Source organism: Polypterus senegalus, chromosome 2 (assembly GCF_016835505.1).
Source record: "Polypterus senegalus isolate Bchr_013 chromosome 2, ASM1683550v1, whole genome shotgun sequence".
NCBI lineage: Eukaryota > Metazoa > Chordata > Cladistia > Polypteriformes > Polypteridae > Polypterus > Polypterus senegalus.
The window spans coordinates 96,776,219-96,793,721 of NC_053155.1; the positions used below are offsets into that span (position 1 = coordinate 96,776,219).

General features: G+C 39.9%; 1 protein-coding gene across 4 annotated transcripts in view; it reads left to right on the plus strand.

Moving 5' to 3' along the window:
- aasdhppt (aminoadipate-semialdehyde dehydrogenase-phosphopantetheinyl transferase) overlaps positions 1 to 9,326 on the plus strand; it is a 73,026-nt gene extending 63,700 nt beyond the window's left edge. The window contains exons 6-7 of one of the 4 annotated variants that reach the window (XM_039744189.1): positions 250 to 315; positions 8,955 to 9,326. In XM_039744189.1, coding sequence (XP_039600123.1) covers positions 250 to 315; positions 8,955 to 9,125 — 237 coding nt within the window. In that variant the 3' untranslated portion in view covers positions 9,126 to 9,326. The remainder of the gene's footprint in view (positions 1 to 249; positions 316 to 8,954) is intronic. The other 3 variants (XM_039744190.1, XM_039744191.1, XM_039744192.1) reach the window with 3 other exon arrangements.
- The last annotated feature ends 8,177 nt before the right edge of the window (positions 9,327 to 17,503 follow it).

The following is a 17,503-nucleotide window of genomic DNA, read 5'->3' on the forward strand; positions in this document are numbered from 1 at the left end:
TATAACTGAAAACCTGCTGCCACAACATTTGGATAACTGTTCATTATCTGCTCTGAAGTTTTGTTACCACTTTTACATAGTAGAGTGTGCCCCCAAGTGTTTATTAAAATAAAAAATCAATTATATTAATTGCATAGTAAAAAAACACACATGCAAAACAATTAAATATCCTTACAGGCACTTTCTTGATTAAAGGCAATTATTTTTCTGTAATAAAATTCTTAAGTGTTTTCTGTTTGTTTGTTTAAGGAGTGTATGCTGGATAGTAACCATCATGTTGCAGTTGCACTGGGAATGCAAGATAAAGTAAATCAAGTAAGCCATTTGACTTTGTATGTAATGCCAGTTAATCAGAGCTATGTGAAAGAGATATGTTTCACCTTTGAAGGTGCTGATTTTTGGATATCTAACCCACAAAAACAGACTGTAATCACGACCCTATCTGCTGTAATGCAGTGTTGTGCTGTGTTATTATGCAAGCTTCCTGATAACCAAACTAGTTAATGCATATGTGCTAATTTAAAATTTCATTATTAGGGGTCAATGATGGAGTGATTTTTTTTTTCTTTTCATCATTCTCATTTAATGTGTTGTGTGACTGTGTTCTGCTCTAGATGGATAATTGAAAGTGAAATGATTTTAATAGACCAGGAAATGAATAAGACAAAACATTTAGGTTAGGAAAAAACAGCAAACTTTTACCAAAGTCAAGTTTGCCAAAGATTATGCAAAATTAAATTCAAGTGGAGAAAAAATGCAAAAAGTCTAGGCCCTTAATATTGAATCACAACAGTAAATAACCACTGCAAAAATGTTTGATATGTATACAAAATCTTGGTCAACCAGGGAGTGCATGGGCACTGTCCTTAATACTGTATGAAATATATTATTAGCGGCACTCATGTTTAAAAAAAAACGGTTAAATAACTTAATTCAAAACAAGGCTTAAAAGTACAATAAAATAATAAATTTGCATTTCTCATACTTCAAAACCCAAAAGTAAGTGAAAAATGAAGACACTTCCTAAAAGTAAACCAGAAATAAATTAACATGCATTATTTTGGCCAAAAGACCCAGAGGCTAAACTATCTCTTTATAATTCTCTCATAGCTCACAGCCAGTAAGTTTTAAAAGTTGAGCAGGTCACCAGGACAAGTGTGCACTATATTATTATGATAAAGATAGTGTATTAAGCATTATTATCTCTTTTTGCCTAAATATGTGTTTAAACTTAAATGGAAAAGTTTCTCAAAATATATTAACAGCTTTCATTAATGATTAAAATGATAGAAAAGATATTCCTTCACCCTACAACTGGTGCATTTAAATACACAATGTAATAGTTAAATAGCACCAAAAGTTTAAATGATAAATAAAGTATATACTACTTTTAAATGTTTGTTTACTTCCTAAACATTTAAGCATCTTTTTCTGCAACCACTAAGTATGAAACATATAGATTGTATAAAAATGGTACTTAAGCAAAACAGCTTTGGAAGTATGAATGCTGGAGTGTTTCATCTTTTCATGCAGCAAATTAATGCAATTGACTTGCTAAAATGTATTCCCGCCTACATAAACACACAGATGAAATGGGTAGAATTAAAAAATACTGATGGTTGCCAATGTGCATATTGTTTTGGTTATAACTGATGGCTGCATCTCACCAATACCTACACCTCCTGCTTGTTGTTTTCATGGTTTGTTGTATATGGTAGCAGGGAAGAGGAGCAGAGCCATTCCCAAAAGTCAGAGAGAGACTGGAGCTGTGTTACAGGTTGCAGGGAATAAGGAGAATAAGCAGTTTTTGCCAAAGGTAGTAAGCTGGATTGTTTTTTTTTCTCTGAGGTAGGAGGGAATATATTGCAGAAGTTGAGTAAAATATAAAGGTTTTGTTTTGAACAAGGCACTATATGTCATTCAGAGTAGACTGTTTTATAGAGCTGTGCTTCAATCTTAGAAATAATTGTCATGTGTTTTATGAGCAATATACCAATGACTGAAATTCTCTTCTTACAGATATTTTGTTTTGGTTGTGGTTTGTTTTATTAATTATTTTTCCTGACAAATTAGTTTCCTTTCATTATAACCAACTATTCAATTAGCTGTATTACAAAAATATATCTTTGTTTTTATGAACTTAAGTAAGTAAAGAGTTTATGTTCAACTTTATCATTAGATTGTTAAATTTGCATTTTACATCTATACAGTACATGCATCAGACTGGGTCTCTGGTCTCTCTTCTCCTTGTTAAAAAGCTAGTAAAGGTCTCCGAGACTACTACTGCCAACCAAAGGGTGAAGTTTATTCCTTTCACAGTTTACCTAAAAGGACCTTGTATGTTAGTACATTTATGAGCCCCATCCAGACTGTCTTAATTGTGTCTTCTGATTAATGTTATTGTGCCTTTCGTAATATTTTGTCATATCATCATTACTATTACAGTGTTATTACTTCTATCACTTGTCTCATAATCTTTTAAACTGGTTTACAAAACATTAAAAAAAAGAATGCAAACAGTGTTGTGATGAAACATGCAGTAAAGGCTTTTGATTGGTATGCTTGATCAGTTAAACAATCAGTTAATTTCTCCCTGTCCCCAGCAACAGATTACACCTCTTTCTGGAGAATTCCCAGACTTTCCCAAACCAGCCAAGAAACATAACACCTCCAGTGTGTCCTGGGTCTTCTGCAGGGTTTCCATTCAATTGGATGTGCCCAAGACAGGTTTAGGGAGAGCCACACGGGGACATCCTTACGACATGCCCAAACCACTTCAACTGGCTCCTCTCATTCCACATCTGCAGCAACACTACTTTGAGTCTCTACTAAATCACTGAGCTTCTCACCCTGACACAGAGTGTCGAGCCAGCCATCCTGTAAAGAAACCTGATTTCAGCCGCTTGTACTCATGATCTGATTCATTCAGACATTACCCACAGCTCTTGACCAGGGGTAAGGATGTAGATCAACCAGCAAACTGAGAAATTTGTCTTTAGATTTCACTCCCACTTCACCAAAATTGTCCAATACAGCACTGCCAGAACAGCTGCTGCCACTCTATTCTGCATGTCAATTTCATGTTGCCTTTTTCTATTACTCGTGAATAAGATTCTGAGGTAATTGAACTTCTGTATTAATCTAATTAAGGGCATTTGTTCTGCCATCACCTGGAAAGAGCAATCCACTCTTTACAGAGAGAGAACCATGTCCTCAGACTCTTAAAGGTGCTGAGGCTCATCCCAGCTGCTTCACATTGCTTTAGTGAATCATTAAAGTGCATGCGTAAGGTCTTAGTCTTTCTACATAAAGTACCTTGATATCCTGTTCAAGAAAACCACAAACAGGAGTGGTAATAAGACACAGCCTTGATGGAGCCCAACACCACAATGAATGAATTCAACGTTACGCCAATTATATTTAGTCACAGGTCTCACTGCACTCATATAGGGAGTGAATTGCATGCAAGAGCAGCCCTGTTACCCCATATACCTACAGCACCTCCTACTGTTCCAAAGGACACAGTCATGTGCTTTTTCCAAATCTACAAAACTTGGTTATTATATTTCCATGCATCCTTCAGTAGCTGCATCACGGAGAAGAGCTGGTCTTCTGTTCTACAGCCACCACTGAATCCACATCATTCCTCCTATATCTTTGGCTCAATCATCGAATGGAGTCTTCCTTCCTGCACCCTTGCATATGCCTTACCTTGCAGGCTGAGGAATTTGATTCTTCTGTAATTGAAACACACCCTATGGTCACCCTTGTTAAATTTGGGGACCACCATACTAGTCTGCCATTCCAAGGCAGAACAGACACATTAACCAGAAGAGGTCAGCAACTCTCCATCCCAGTTTAACAGTTTGGGTGCACCGATCAATTAATTAACAGTCTTATATTGAATGAAGAACCCTAGTTATTGTGTGAGACATTGGGTGCTGCCAGATGACATGCTATTGAATCAAACCTGCTGGTAAGCTAAGAAGTTAATATGCTCCCTGCTGTTCTATGAAAGTAGGAGGGTCATCTGGACATTTTTGTCTGGTGTAAACCAATCAAGGTTATAAATGGCTGCTCTTTGCAAGAAGAAGATGAGTTTTGAGTCAGGAATGCAGTAGAATTCTTTAGTAGACAGCTCATGCAGACAGTATATTTGGAAGACAACTAGAATATACAGTGAAAAGGAACTGTTCTCAACTCAGCTTGATTTTATTGTAATTCATTGACATAGTATATGATTGAACTACATTTCGTCCCTTATAGTTCCTGTTGCACAGGCAAAACAACATACATTTAACATACACCATAACAATACAATATAATAAGACAAAAGGTGCAGGACCATAAATCTTGAACAATGCTCAATATCCATATTAAAGTTCAGAGTGCAACGTGACATAATTGAGGGAATGTTATAGTGGTGTGGTACTGGAGACATGTTGGGGTTCAAAAGTCTGACAGCTTGAGAAAAAAAGCTGTTATAGGACCTGGCTGAGGTGGTTCAGGTATCTTCTACCTGATGGCAGGAGGTCAAACAATGCATGTGACAGGTGAAAGACATCTTTCACAATTGCATAGGCTGTATGCAGGCAACATGTCTGACAGATATCTTGGATTGAGGATAGGGAGACATCTATGATCATCTCAGTGGTCGCCAATACACGCTGCAAAGTCTTGGCGCTATTGTACTTTGCCATTCCCAAACCACACGCTGATAGAGTTTGTCAAAATGCTTTCCACAGTTCCTCTGTAACAGGTGGTAATACTGGTTTGTACCTTCTTGACACCAGAGATGGTGTTGAGTATCCAGGAGAGGTCATCTGAAATAACAGCCTGATGGTATTAGATGTTCTACTGCCAATGCCCACTGACTGTGGCCTCTATTAAAAAGCCCATAATCCAGTTACACAGAGGAGTGTCAAGGCCCAGCAGAGTGAGTTTTCTCACCAACTGCTGGGGAATAATCGAGTTTTACGGTGAGCTGAAATAGCAAGCTGACATACATATCCCTGGTGTTCAGGTGAAGCAGTACAGCATGCAAGTTATAGGAAATGGCTTCATCAGTGGAGCAATTCGGTCAGTAAGCAAACTGGAGTGGGTCCAGAGAGGTGGAGAGGATAGAGTTGATGTGTCCAACTGCTCGAAGCATTTCATAACGATGGGAGTCAGTGCTACATTGTGATATATATTATGACATGTCACTGTTGACTTCTTTGGTTCTGGAATGTTAGTGATCTTTTTGAAGCACGTGGGAACCACGGCCTGCTCAAAGAGATTTTAAAGATTTCTATGAGGACATCAGCTAGTTGGTCAGGCCAGTCTATAAGCACACACTCAGGCATTTTGTCTGGTCCTTCAGCTTTCCATGGATTGACTCTGTAAAGTGCCCACCTTACATTGGCAGGGTCCAGATGGAGCACCATTCATTACATTCAAAACAGTCCTGCATTGCTGAGTTGGCTCTTTAAGGCCAGACTTTGATAGTTCTTTGTACTTGCCTGGATTGTTTCAGCAGTGACCTGTATGTTGGAACCAGCATGACAAAGAGGTGGTCTGAGAATCCCAAATAGGGGCAGGTTACAGCCTTGTGAGAATCTTTAATCTTTGTGTAAAAAATGTCCAGCATACTTTCACCCCTTGTGAAAAAGTAAACATGCTCATAAAACTTTGGTTGCATAGTTTTTAAGTTGACATGGTTGAAATTGCCAGCAATGATAAAAAAAAAGCTGTCGGGATGGGCCGTTTACTGCTCACTAATGATGTCATGTAGCCCGCATAGCACCTAATTTGTATTTGCAGTGGGGGGGATGCACACTGCAACAACTATATACTCTTGGCTGATAAATCAGCCAGCATTTCACCACTAAAAACTCCAGCTGCAGTGAGCAAAAAGTTGAGACTGCCAAGGCATCGACACACCAGTCATTGTTTACATAAACAGAGTCCCCCACCGCGAGTCTTACAGGAAGGAAGTAAGGCCTCTGTCTGCATGAAATGTTAGTCCTCGTAGCTGAATAGCTGAGTCAGGGACATTGTTCTGTAACCGTGTTCCAAGAAAATAAACATGCAATAAGTTATCGTTCTGGACTGGGTGTTGAATTGGAGTCTCAGATAGTCCATCTTATTTTGCAGAGAGCGTACGTTGGCCAGTAGCAATGATGGGAGCTCATTTGCTAGACTTGGCCTTCATCCTACAGTGGACTCCCGATTGCTTACCATGCTTCGCTTCCTCTTGCACCGCTTACAGTGCCTCCTAGCTCTGGCACCTAAGCTACATGTCACCATGGTGGAACTTTGTCTGCATAGCAGTCCTAGATCGCGTAGCCTCTCTGTTACCAATGTAGGAATTGTTGCAGTGTAGGTACCTCCATGTGAGTTCTTTAAATCCAAAGCCATAAGAATATTATGACTAAAACAAAAAAGGCATGCATTCCTGGAAATCCCAGAATGGACATTAACACAAACATTAGCAGCATACATGGGAGTAGAAGAGGCCTCTGTATCAGTGTCTGCCAACACTGTTGCTTCAGTGGGACCAGGGAAAAAATAAAGCCACTTACTAGGGAAAACCTAAGTAATACTTTAGATCCATAATTAACTGCCACACTTTAGTTTTTCATTACTGTTTCTATTTTCACTTATTGTGACCAAGGTGGATTTTCACTTGTCCAAAAATCAATAAACTAGCAAGGGTCAGTGTTCAAATACAAAAAAAAAACAAGCATCAGAAACAGATTTTAAGACCAAAGGATGAAATCAAAAAATATGGTCAAAAGGTCGTAATGGTAACTGTTTATCCTATCCCTAAACATGCTAAAGAATCACTATTTATTTTTAAGAGTATCCAAAGCTTGTACACCCAGTAACACTGACAAACTAGAAAATAATGCCATGATGATATAATTAAATTTAAAAAAATTATAAAAAATATAAAATATTATTAATTATTTTAATTATAAAAAATTTAAAAAATTTGTAACAATATGAAAAGCAAATGATTTTGAAAGTTCCCAAATGAGGTAATGCCAACACTGCAACTATTCACTGTGTTTAGAACAATCATTTTTACTTAGCTGTATTCCTTCCATCTTTTAGTTTAGCATTCCAAATCACATCAATTTTGTTTGCTACAAAATATCAGACAAAAGAAAAAAATATCTCATACAATAAGAAGAAGAATGACCATTCAAGTATGTTTTATTCTACGTCTCTGTACCTGTTATTCATTTAACAAGTAAATTACTTTAAGTTATACAGTGGTGTGAAAAACTATTTGCCCCCTTCCTGATTTCTTATTCTTTTGCATGTTTGTCACACAAAATGTTTCTGATAATCACACACATTTAACCATTAGTCAAATATAACACAAGTAAACACAAAATGCAGTTTTTAAATGATGGTTTTTATTATTTAGGGAGAAAAAAAATCCAAACCTACATTTCCCTGTGTGAAAAAGTAATTGCCCCCTGAACCTAATAACTGGTTGGGCCACCCTTAGCAGCAATAACTGCAATCAAGCATTTGCGATAACTTGCAATGAGTCTTTTACAGCGCTCTGGAGGAATTTTGGCCCACTCATCTTTGCAGAAGTGTTGTAATTCAGCTTTATTTGAGGGTTTTCTAGCATGAATCACCTTTTTAAGGTCATGCCATAGCATCTCAATTGGATTGAGGTCAGGACTTTGACTAGGCCACTCCAAAGTCTTCATTTTGTTTTTCTTCAGCCATTCAGAGGTGGATTTGCTGGTGTGTTTTGGGTCATTGTCCTATTGCAGCACCCAAGATCGCTTCAGCTTGAGTTGACGAATAGATGGCCGGACATTCTCCTTCAGGATTTTTTGGTAGACAGTAGAATTCATGGTTCCATCTATCACAGCAAGCCTTCCAGGTCCTGAAGCATCAAAACAACCCCAGACCATCACACTACCACCACCATATTTTACTGTTGGCATGATGTTCTTTTTCTGAAATGCTGTGTTCATTTTACGCCAGATGTAACAGGACATTTGCCTTCCAAAAAGTTCAACTTTTGTCTCATCAGTCCACAAGGTATTTTCCCAAAAGTCTTGGCAATCATTGAGATGTTTCTTAGCAAAATTGAGAAGAGCCCTAATGTTCTTTTTGCTTAACAGTGGTTTGCGTCTTGGAAATCTGCCATGCAGGCCGTTTTTGCCCAGTCTCATCTTATGGTGGAGTCATGAACACTGACCTTAATTGAGGCAAGTGAGGCCTGCAGTTCTTTAGACGTTGTCCTGGGGTCTTTTGTGACCTCTCGGATGAGTCGTCTCTGTGCTCTTGGGGTAATTTTGGTCAGCCGGCCACTCCTGGGAAGGTTCACCACTGTTCCATGTTTTTGCCATTTGTGGATAATGGCTCTCACTGTGGTTCGCTGGAGTCCCAAAGCTTTTGAAATGGCTTTATAACCTTTACCAGACTGATAGATCTCAATTACTTCTGTTCTCATTTGTTCCTGAATTTCTTTGGATCTTGGCATGATGTCTAGCTTTTGAGGTGCTTTTGGTCTACTTCTCTGTGTCAGGCAGCTCCTGTTTAAGTGATTTCTTGATTGAAACAGGTGTGGCAGTAATCAGGCCTGGGAGTGGCTATGGAAATTGAACTCAGGTGTGATGCACCACAGTTAGGTTATTTTATAAGGGGGCAATTACTTTTTCACACAGGGCCATGTAGGTTTGGATTTTTTTTCTCCCTAAATAATAAAACCATCATTTAAAACTGCATTTTGTGTTTACTTGTGTTATATTTGACTAATGGTTAAATGTGTTTGATGATCAGAAACATTTTGTGTGACAAACATGCAAAAGAATAAGAAATCAGGAAGGGGGCAAATAGTTTTTCACACCACTGTATATACTTGTTTGTGAATTATTTCAAGTTTTGTGCAAGTTTTACAGATTCATTTTTTCCAATGACTTTTAACTTTTTTCACACAGGAATCTTGTTCAGCATTTTCAGATCCTAATCCTGCACGATTCATTACATTGAATTTCAATGACCTTGTGACATCTGCCATTCCACTCACTGAAGAAGATTATGAATACTGGGAACATTTTCAAAAAAAGTCTGAATCTCCCTCACGTCAGCATACTTTAGTAAGAGATTAATGTTTCTGGTTGCAGTGGTTTGTAAGAATGAAGTGTGCCTAAACTAAAATGCATATTTGTCATAGAGAGAATAAAAGAATATTTAATTATTACAGTCCAAGCAATAATGTACAAATCATTTAATCTTTTCACTGGCATTGCAAGTATGTTGTTTTTTTCATCTTGGTATAAATTGTAATAAATAAATGTAAATTTATAACAGTAAGACAGACCTTTGTTTGTTGTGTATGTATATATTTTCAGGATTAAAGACAATAAGTAATTTTAATTGTGCTTTAAGAATATCATTGTGCTACATATGACAGTGAGACCTGGAAGGGCGTGATTGGGAGGAATGGCCCCCCCGATCTGAACCCGAGCAGTGTTTTGTTATTGGACTTCTGAGCTCGTCACGGATTGCCCGTAACGAACACCATGTTCAAGCATAAGGGTGTTCATATGTGCACTTGGCACCAAGACACCCTAGGCCTCAGTTCGATGATCGACTTTGTGGTCGTGTCGTCGGACTTGCAGCCATATGTCTTGGACACTCGGGTGAAGAGGGGGTGGAGCTGTCAACTGATCACCACCTGGTGGTGAGTTGGCATTGATGGTGGGGCAAGATGCCAGTCAGGCCTGGTAGGCCCAAACGTGTTGTGAGGGTCTGCTGGGAACGGCTGGCAGAGTCCCCTGTCAGAAGTAGCTTCAATTCCCACCTTGAGTCCGAATGGGCCACGTTCCGTGCCTCTATTGTTGAGGCGGCTGACCGGAGCTGTGGCCGTAAGGGGATCGGTGCCTGTCGTGGCAGCAATCCCCGAACCCGTTGGTGGACACCGGCGGTGAGGGATGCTGTCAAGCTGAAGAAGGAGTCCTATAGGACCTTTTCATCCTGTGGGTCTCTGGAGGCAGCTGATAGGTACCGGCAAGCCAAGCAGAATGTGGCTTCGGTGGTTGCTGAGGCAAAAACTCGGGCATGGGAGGAGTTTGGAGAGGCCATGGAGAACGACTTTCGGACATCGTCGAGGAGATTCTGGTCCACCGTCCGGCGTCTCAGGAGGGGGAAGCAGTGCAGTGTCAACACCGTATATGGTGGGGATGGTGCGCTGCTGACCTCGACTCGGGACGTTGTGGGTCGGTGGGGGGAGTACTTTGAAGACCTCCTCAATCCCACTAACATGCCTTCCAATGAGGAAGCAGAGCCTGGGGACTCTGAGGTGGGCTCTCCCATCACTGGGACTGAGGTCACCGAAGTGGTCAAAAAATTCCTTGGTGGCAGGGCCCCGGGGGTGGATGAGATACGCCTGGAGTTCCTCAAGGCTCTGGATGTTGTAGGACTGTCTTGGTTGACATGTCTCTGCAACATCGAATGGACATCGGGGACAGTGCCTCTGGATTGGCAGACCGGGGTGGTGGTCCCCCTCTTTAAAAAGGGGGACCAGAGTGTGTGTTCCAACTACAGAGGGATCACACTCCTCAGCCTCCCTGGAAAAGTCTATTCGGGGGTTCTGGAGAGGGTCCATCGGATAGTCGAACCTCAGATTCGGGAGGAACAGTGTGGTTTTCGTCCTGGTCGTGGAACAATGGACCAGCTCTACACTCTTAGCAGAGTCCTGGAGGGTGTATGGGAGTTTGCCCAACCAGTCTACATGTGTTTTGTGGACTTGGAAAAGGCGTTCGACCGTGTCCCTCGGGGAATCCTGTGTGGGGGTGCTCCGGGAGTATGGGGTACCTGACCCTTTAATAAGAGGTGTACGGTCCCTGTACAACAGGTGTCAGAGCTCGGTCCGCATTGCCGGCAGTAAGTCAAGCACGTTTCCAGTGAGAGTTGGATTCTGCCAGGGCTGCCCTTGTCACCGATTCTGTTCATAACTTTTATAGACAGAATTTCTAGGCGCAGCCAGGGTGTTGAAGGGGTCCGGTTTGGTGGACTCAGGATTGGGTCACTGCTTTTTGCAGATGATGTTGTCCTGTTTGCTTCATCAGGCCGTGATCTTCAGCTCTCTCTGAATCGGTTCGCAGCTGAGTGTGAAGTGGCTGGGATGAGAATCAGCACCTTCAAATCCGAGACCATGGTCCTCAGCCGGAAACGGGTGGAGTGCCCTCTCAGGGTTGAGGGAGAGATCCTGCCCCAAGTGGAGGAGTTCAAGTATCTCGGGGTCTTGTTCACAGGTGAGGGAAGAATGGACCGTGAGATCGACAGGCGGATCAGTACGGCATCCGCAGTGATGCAGGCTCTGCATCGGTCTGTCGTGGTGAAAAAAGAGCTGAGCCGTAAGGCAAAGCTCTCAATTTACCAGTTGATCTATGTTCCTACCCTCACCTATGGTCATGAGCTATGGGTAGTGACCGAAAGAATGAGATTGCGAATACAAGCGGCTGAAATGAGTTTCCTCCGCAGGGTGTCTGGGCTTTCCCTTAAAGATAGGGTGAGAAGCTCAGTCTTCTGGGAGTGGCTCAGAGTAGAGCCACTACTCCTCCGCATCGAGAGGAGTCAGATGAGGTGGCTCGGGCATCTGATCAGGATGCCTCCTGGACGCCTCCCTGGTGAGGTGTTCCGGGCACGTCCAACCGGGAAGAGGCCCCAGGGAAGACCCAGGACACACTGGAGGGACTATGTCTCCCGGCTGGCCTGGGAACGCCTTGGGATTCTCCCGGAATAGCTGGAAGAAGTGGCTGGGGAGAGGAAAGTCTGGGCCTCTCTGCTTAAGCTGCTGCCCCTGCGACCCGACCCCGGATAAGTGGAAGAGGATGGATGGATGGATTGATAATACCTAAAACATCATCAGATTTTCACTCAAGTCCTAGAAGTAGATAAAGAGAAACCAGTTAAACAAATGAGACAAAAAATATTATACTTGATAATTTATTTATTGAGGAAAATGATAGAATATTACATATTTGTGAGTGGAAAAAGTATGTGAACCTTTGCTAAAGGGTTCACAAGCTTTCAAGCACCACTGTACATGTCTGTTGGATATAAAACCAAAGAGAAACCCACACAGACAAAGGAAGAATGTGTCTACACAGACAGAGGCCAGTATTTGACTCTAAAATCGGGATTACAGACAAACCACTATGCCATGTCACACGTGGTCTTAATGCTTTGTAAAATAAATACAGTCGACCCTTCACATCTGTGGATTCCACCAACCATGGATCCAAAATACAGTATTTGAAAAAAAAAATGTATAAAGTTCCAAAAGGCTGAATCTGAATTTGCTGTGCATCAAGCAGTATGCTGTATCCACGCAAATATAGTGATGTATAGGCATACCCTGCTGTAGTCTCCTGCCTACCCAAGGGATAACAACATACCTACAACTACTGCAAGATTTTTTAAACATTGCAAAGAAAAAGAACAAACAGCATCCTGTAACAATGTTTTTAACTAAAGCATCTGCAATTTTGAAGCCTCAACTTTCAATGCTTAAAAATCCTCACCCCCTACAGTACAGGTGGCTGCAGACCACCTGCAAGTGCAGGAATACCGGGAGAAGTCAGCATGATGCAGACCTGTGTGTGGCATGAAAAGGAGGGCGCAGACACAGCACTTACAGAGCACTTTGATCGTGTCTGTTGCTTGCTATAGCCCATCGGGGTTGGACACTTGGTCACAGGTGAGTCTCAAATTTGAACTATGAGCTTGGGTTTGCTCACAGAGAACTGGGAGGACAGTGAAATATACAGGTTGCCCCTGACCCAAATAGTACAGTGGAATGGGGCAGTGTGTATGAAGTTATAAAGAGACAAACCACCTGGGAGCGTGTGGTGCCTCTGAATTCCTGAGCAGCATGACACTGTACTGAAAGAGCCAAAACATTAGCTCCCCGGGTCGTTACAGTATTTATGAGCATCCACCATGGTGTCAGCACCTGCAGTCTGAGTATTAACACATTGTGTGTGTGTGTGTGTGTGTGTGTGTGTGTGTGAGAGAGAGAGAGAATAAATTTATAATTTCTTTATTCATTATTATATTTTCTATGTACAGGTATGTGCTTGCATTTTAAAGTTTCTGTATTTTATTGTATGTATTTTTGTCAGTTCATTAATAGAGAGCAATCTGTAAGTGCTGAAAGAAAAAAATGTTACATTTCTACTAATATACTCTGTAGTTTGGCATACCCATAGTGTGTCTCTTCTGAGCATGTACAAATATTTTCTTGTCATTATTCCCTAAACAATACAGTATTGTATAACAACTGTTTACATAGTATTTGCATTGTATTAGGTATTGTCAGTAGTATAGAAATGATTTAAAGTATATGGGTGGATGTGCAGGTGCTCTAAACTTGCATTTTTTGAGGCTTTCACAAGTAACCTCTCATCAGTAACAGGGACTACTAGGAGGCTGTAAGTGATTTGGAAATTGTAGTTGGAGAAGTACTGCTTAGATTAAATAGGTTGAAAACAAACAAATCACCATGACCAGATATTTATTCTTGAGTTCTTAAGAAGGTTAGTGAGTAAAAAAAGTATACAAACCCTTTTCAAATCTTTGTAGGAAGTCGCTGTGCACTGGGAAAATTCTGAAGGACTAGAAAATGGCATGTTATTATTATTATCATGGTATATAAAAATGGTTATCCAATTATCTATAGGCCAGTAAGCTTAACATGCATCACAGGAAAATTAATGGAAGGAATTAATAGGGATAATGTAACAGCCAACCCCTTCACCCAGACCGGCAACTACACAATCAAGACTATTGACTTGGCTAACCTGAGAATTCTCTAGGTAATAACAAGCCATACTCCTTAGAAACAGTCCTTTTTCCCCAAATGACAAAATAGCAGGCAATGCAAATCAGAGATGTAAAATCAAGTGCAGGTATATTGAAAGTGAACGAATATGTGTGTGTGTATATATATATATATATATATATATATATATATATATATATACATACACAAGGACAGACAAATACTCAATATTATGTATATGTACACAATTCCCCCTATCCCAAAGACAACAGTGAAAAATTATATATATAATCTATTTACCCCAGACACTCGAATATACAGTAATAAACGAAAATACAAAGTCCTCCATTGCCCATAAACAATAAATGAATACACACAGAACACAAAACACAGATCAAAACAAACATCAATTGGAATGGATGTGATATATGAGTCCATAAAGTCCCAAATTAAATGAATACTGTCTGAAATAGTATTTTGCTCCTTCCCGAAAAACCACAAAACGATCTCACCTTGTGAGTCCTTGGCAATGGCTGAATGAAATTCGAACCCCGTGGTTTCTTCTCTCTGGCTGTCGCAGTGCAGTTCTGGAAAATGAAAAGCAAACAATAAAATTGCGCAGTGGCTGCAGGTGATGATTTGGAAGATGAACATGAAAATGACTCCTTTCTCCTCTCCGTCTCTCCTTTCTTTTCTTTCCCCCTCTTTTTACTCTCCATTTGTTTATATAACAAGTATCCCAGATGTATTTGGTGGCAACAGGAAATTCCAATCTCAGGCTCGCGGTCTCCCTGCACCATCCTTCTCCATTTGTTTTCCGGGGACAACATTTACTTACACACACATACGATAGTAAATGGGACGATGTAAACAAAATACGACTCAGCACAAACTCAAAAAAATACCTACTATTAAGTAGCCCTGCTACAATAAGACTGAGTACAGGTATTGTTCTGGGCAGTCAGCATGGGTTCAGAGGAGGGAGGTGATGTTTTTCTAATATTCTGGAATTCTATGAGGAAGAAACAAAAGGATATGATCAAAGTGGAGCATATTATATTATTTATCTTAACGTTCAGAAAGCATTTGAGAATTGGCTTAGGCACAGGAAGCAGAGGGTGATGGTGCAGGGAACCTTGTCAGAATTGGCTGATGTTAAGAGTGGTGTTCTGTAGGGGTCAGTGCTAGGGCCAATGATATATTTAATATATATAAATGATAGGAATATAAGTAACAACCTGATTAAGTTTGTAGATGATACCAAAACGGGTGAATTGGCAGATAATTTGGAATCTGTTAAAATATTGCAGAAGGACTTGGACAGCATACAGACTTGGGCAGATTTGTGGCAGATGAAATTTAATATCAGTAAATGTAACGTATTACACATAGGAAGTAAAAATGCTGGGGTTGAATACACAATGGGAAGTTTAAAAATCAAGAGTACACATTATAAGAAGGATTGAGGAGTCATAGTGGACTCTACGCTATCAACTTCCCAACGGTGTTAGGTTATATAACATGATATGTAGGGTACAAGTCCACAACGGTTGTGCTCAAGCTATGTAATGTACTGATGAGGCCTCATTTGGAGTACTGTGTTCAGTTTTAGTCTCCAGGCTAAAAGCAGCGCTAGAAAAGGTCAAGAGAAGAGTGACTAGGCTCATTCCTGGGCTAAAGTGGTTGAATTATGAAAAAAGATTAAAAGAGCTGAGTCTTTTCAGAAAAGAATATTAAGAGGTGACATGAATGAAGTGTTTAAAATTATGAAGGTAGTACAGTGGATCAAGACTGTTGTTTATGAATGAATTCATGAAGAACTTGGGGACACAGTTGGAAACCTGTTAGTGGTAAATTTGCACAAACATTAGGACGTTTTTATTTACACAGAGAACCATAGACACTTGGAATAAGCTACCAAGTAGTGTGGTAGACAGAAGGACTTTAGGAACCTTCAAAACTAGACTTGATGTTTTTTTAGAAGAATTAAGTGGATAGGACTGGCGAGCTTTGTTGTGCTAAATGGCCTGTTGTCATCTTGATTGTTCTAATGTTCTAACCTTGCACAAATAGTTCCTGTTTTAAATAAAACTAAACCTATTTGTGTATTTTAAAAAACCTATACCAAATTTGAAATGTTCCTTTTCTCTTCAGAACTTAACTTTTTGTTTTCAATTAAACAAGCACCTAATGAATAACCACTTGTTTCAGTATTTTCAATCAAGATGCTGACCACACCCAAGATTTATATACATTGTGAAAGATTCTACTGATTCTTACCCAGGTTGCTTTCAGTGGGATGGAAGACCCTTGGGGATAGGGGTTTGGAATATGTTTCACCACCCATTACCTTTTAAATTGGGATGCTACACTTTGAGTCTGTTCATTTTTTTTTTGTATTAAACTCAGCAATTCTACAGATCATTATGTATGCCTTAGTTAAGGAACATAATCCCCAAATTGATTGGGTTAATAGAGAGATTGTTAAGTGGAGTACGTTTTATAAAAGTAGTTGTGTTCATGAAGTCTCACGACTCCCAAATGTTTTTGGTAACTTGCATATATTTACCTTTTGAATGTCAAGGTTTTCAATAGGTCTTTAGTAAGGACTGATCTTTAAAATTACCACCTTATAGAATGTGATTGCACTATTAACCTGCTAATGGATGCCCCACTTCCTATAGGGAAAGTTTTTGCCTTGTTGAAACCTGAGACTGAGGCTATGGTGAAATATATTTAAGAGAATTTAGCAAATAGGTTTATCACACTGCCTTATGACCTGATATGGACAGAGTTTTCCTTTGTAAAAAAAAAAAAGGATGGGGGTTTAAGACCCTACATCGATTATCATGGCTTAAATAATATAACAGTCAAGAATACTACCCACTTATGCTTTTATCATCCCTGTCAAATCAAGTCATGGGATCTAATATCTTTACAAAAATTAGATTTAAGAGTTCAGTGTCAGGCAGAGAGTCTGGCTTGTCACTCATGATGTACACCTGAGAGTACCATCCTGCAAACTGGCCCCACATTATTTTGGCCCCTCTGTGATCCAAAGATGAGTTGGGTGGTATCTTATAGTCTAGCTCTCCCTGCACAATCTACTTTTCATGTATGCCTATTGGATATAGCCCTTTTTATGTTCCATAGAAATCTCATTCTGTTACGGTGTATAGTTCAGAGGAATTTGTTATCCACACTACTGGATTCACACTGTCAAGGGTCTGGTTTTGGGTACCTTGTTCACTGGAAGGGTTATTGTTCTTGGTTTCGTTATAAAGATAATCATGCGCCCTAGTTGTTGACCCAATTTAATGCTCGGTTTCCACAAAGATGCAATGGGTGCATTTAGAGACCACTCCAAGAGAAGATGACTCTATTATTATTGATGCATTTCATTATTTTTATGCAGCTTTTGGGGATTTTTTTTTTTTTTTTAATCTTGGCAGACATTCAGGGCTTTCTGTAGCCATGGGATTTTATTTTGACATTTATTTTGGTCTACATCATTTCCTGAGGAAGCCATAAAGTTTTAGCATCTTTCCACAATGCCATTTTGAATTTAACGCACTGCACCATTTTAAGATTTTCATATCATATGTAACCATTATTTTGTGTGCCAAGGTAACTTAACAGATTTCCGAAAGAACGTATATCATGTGACGTTATTGAAGCAACCCTATAAGTGGTGATATT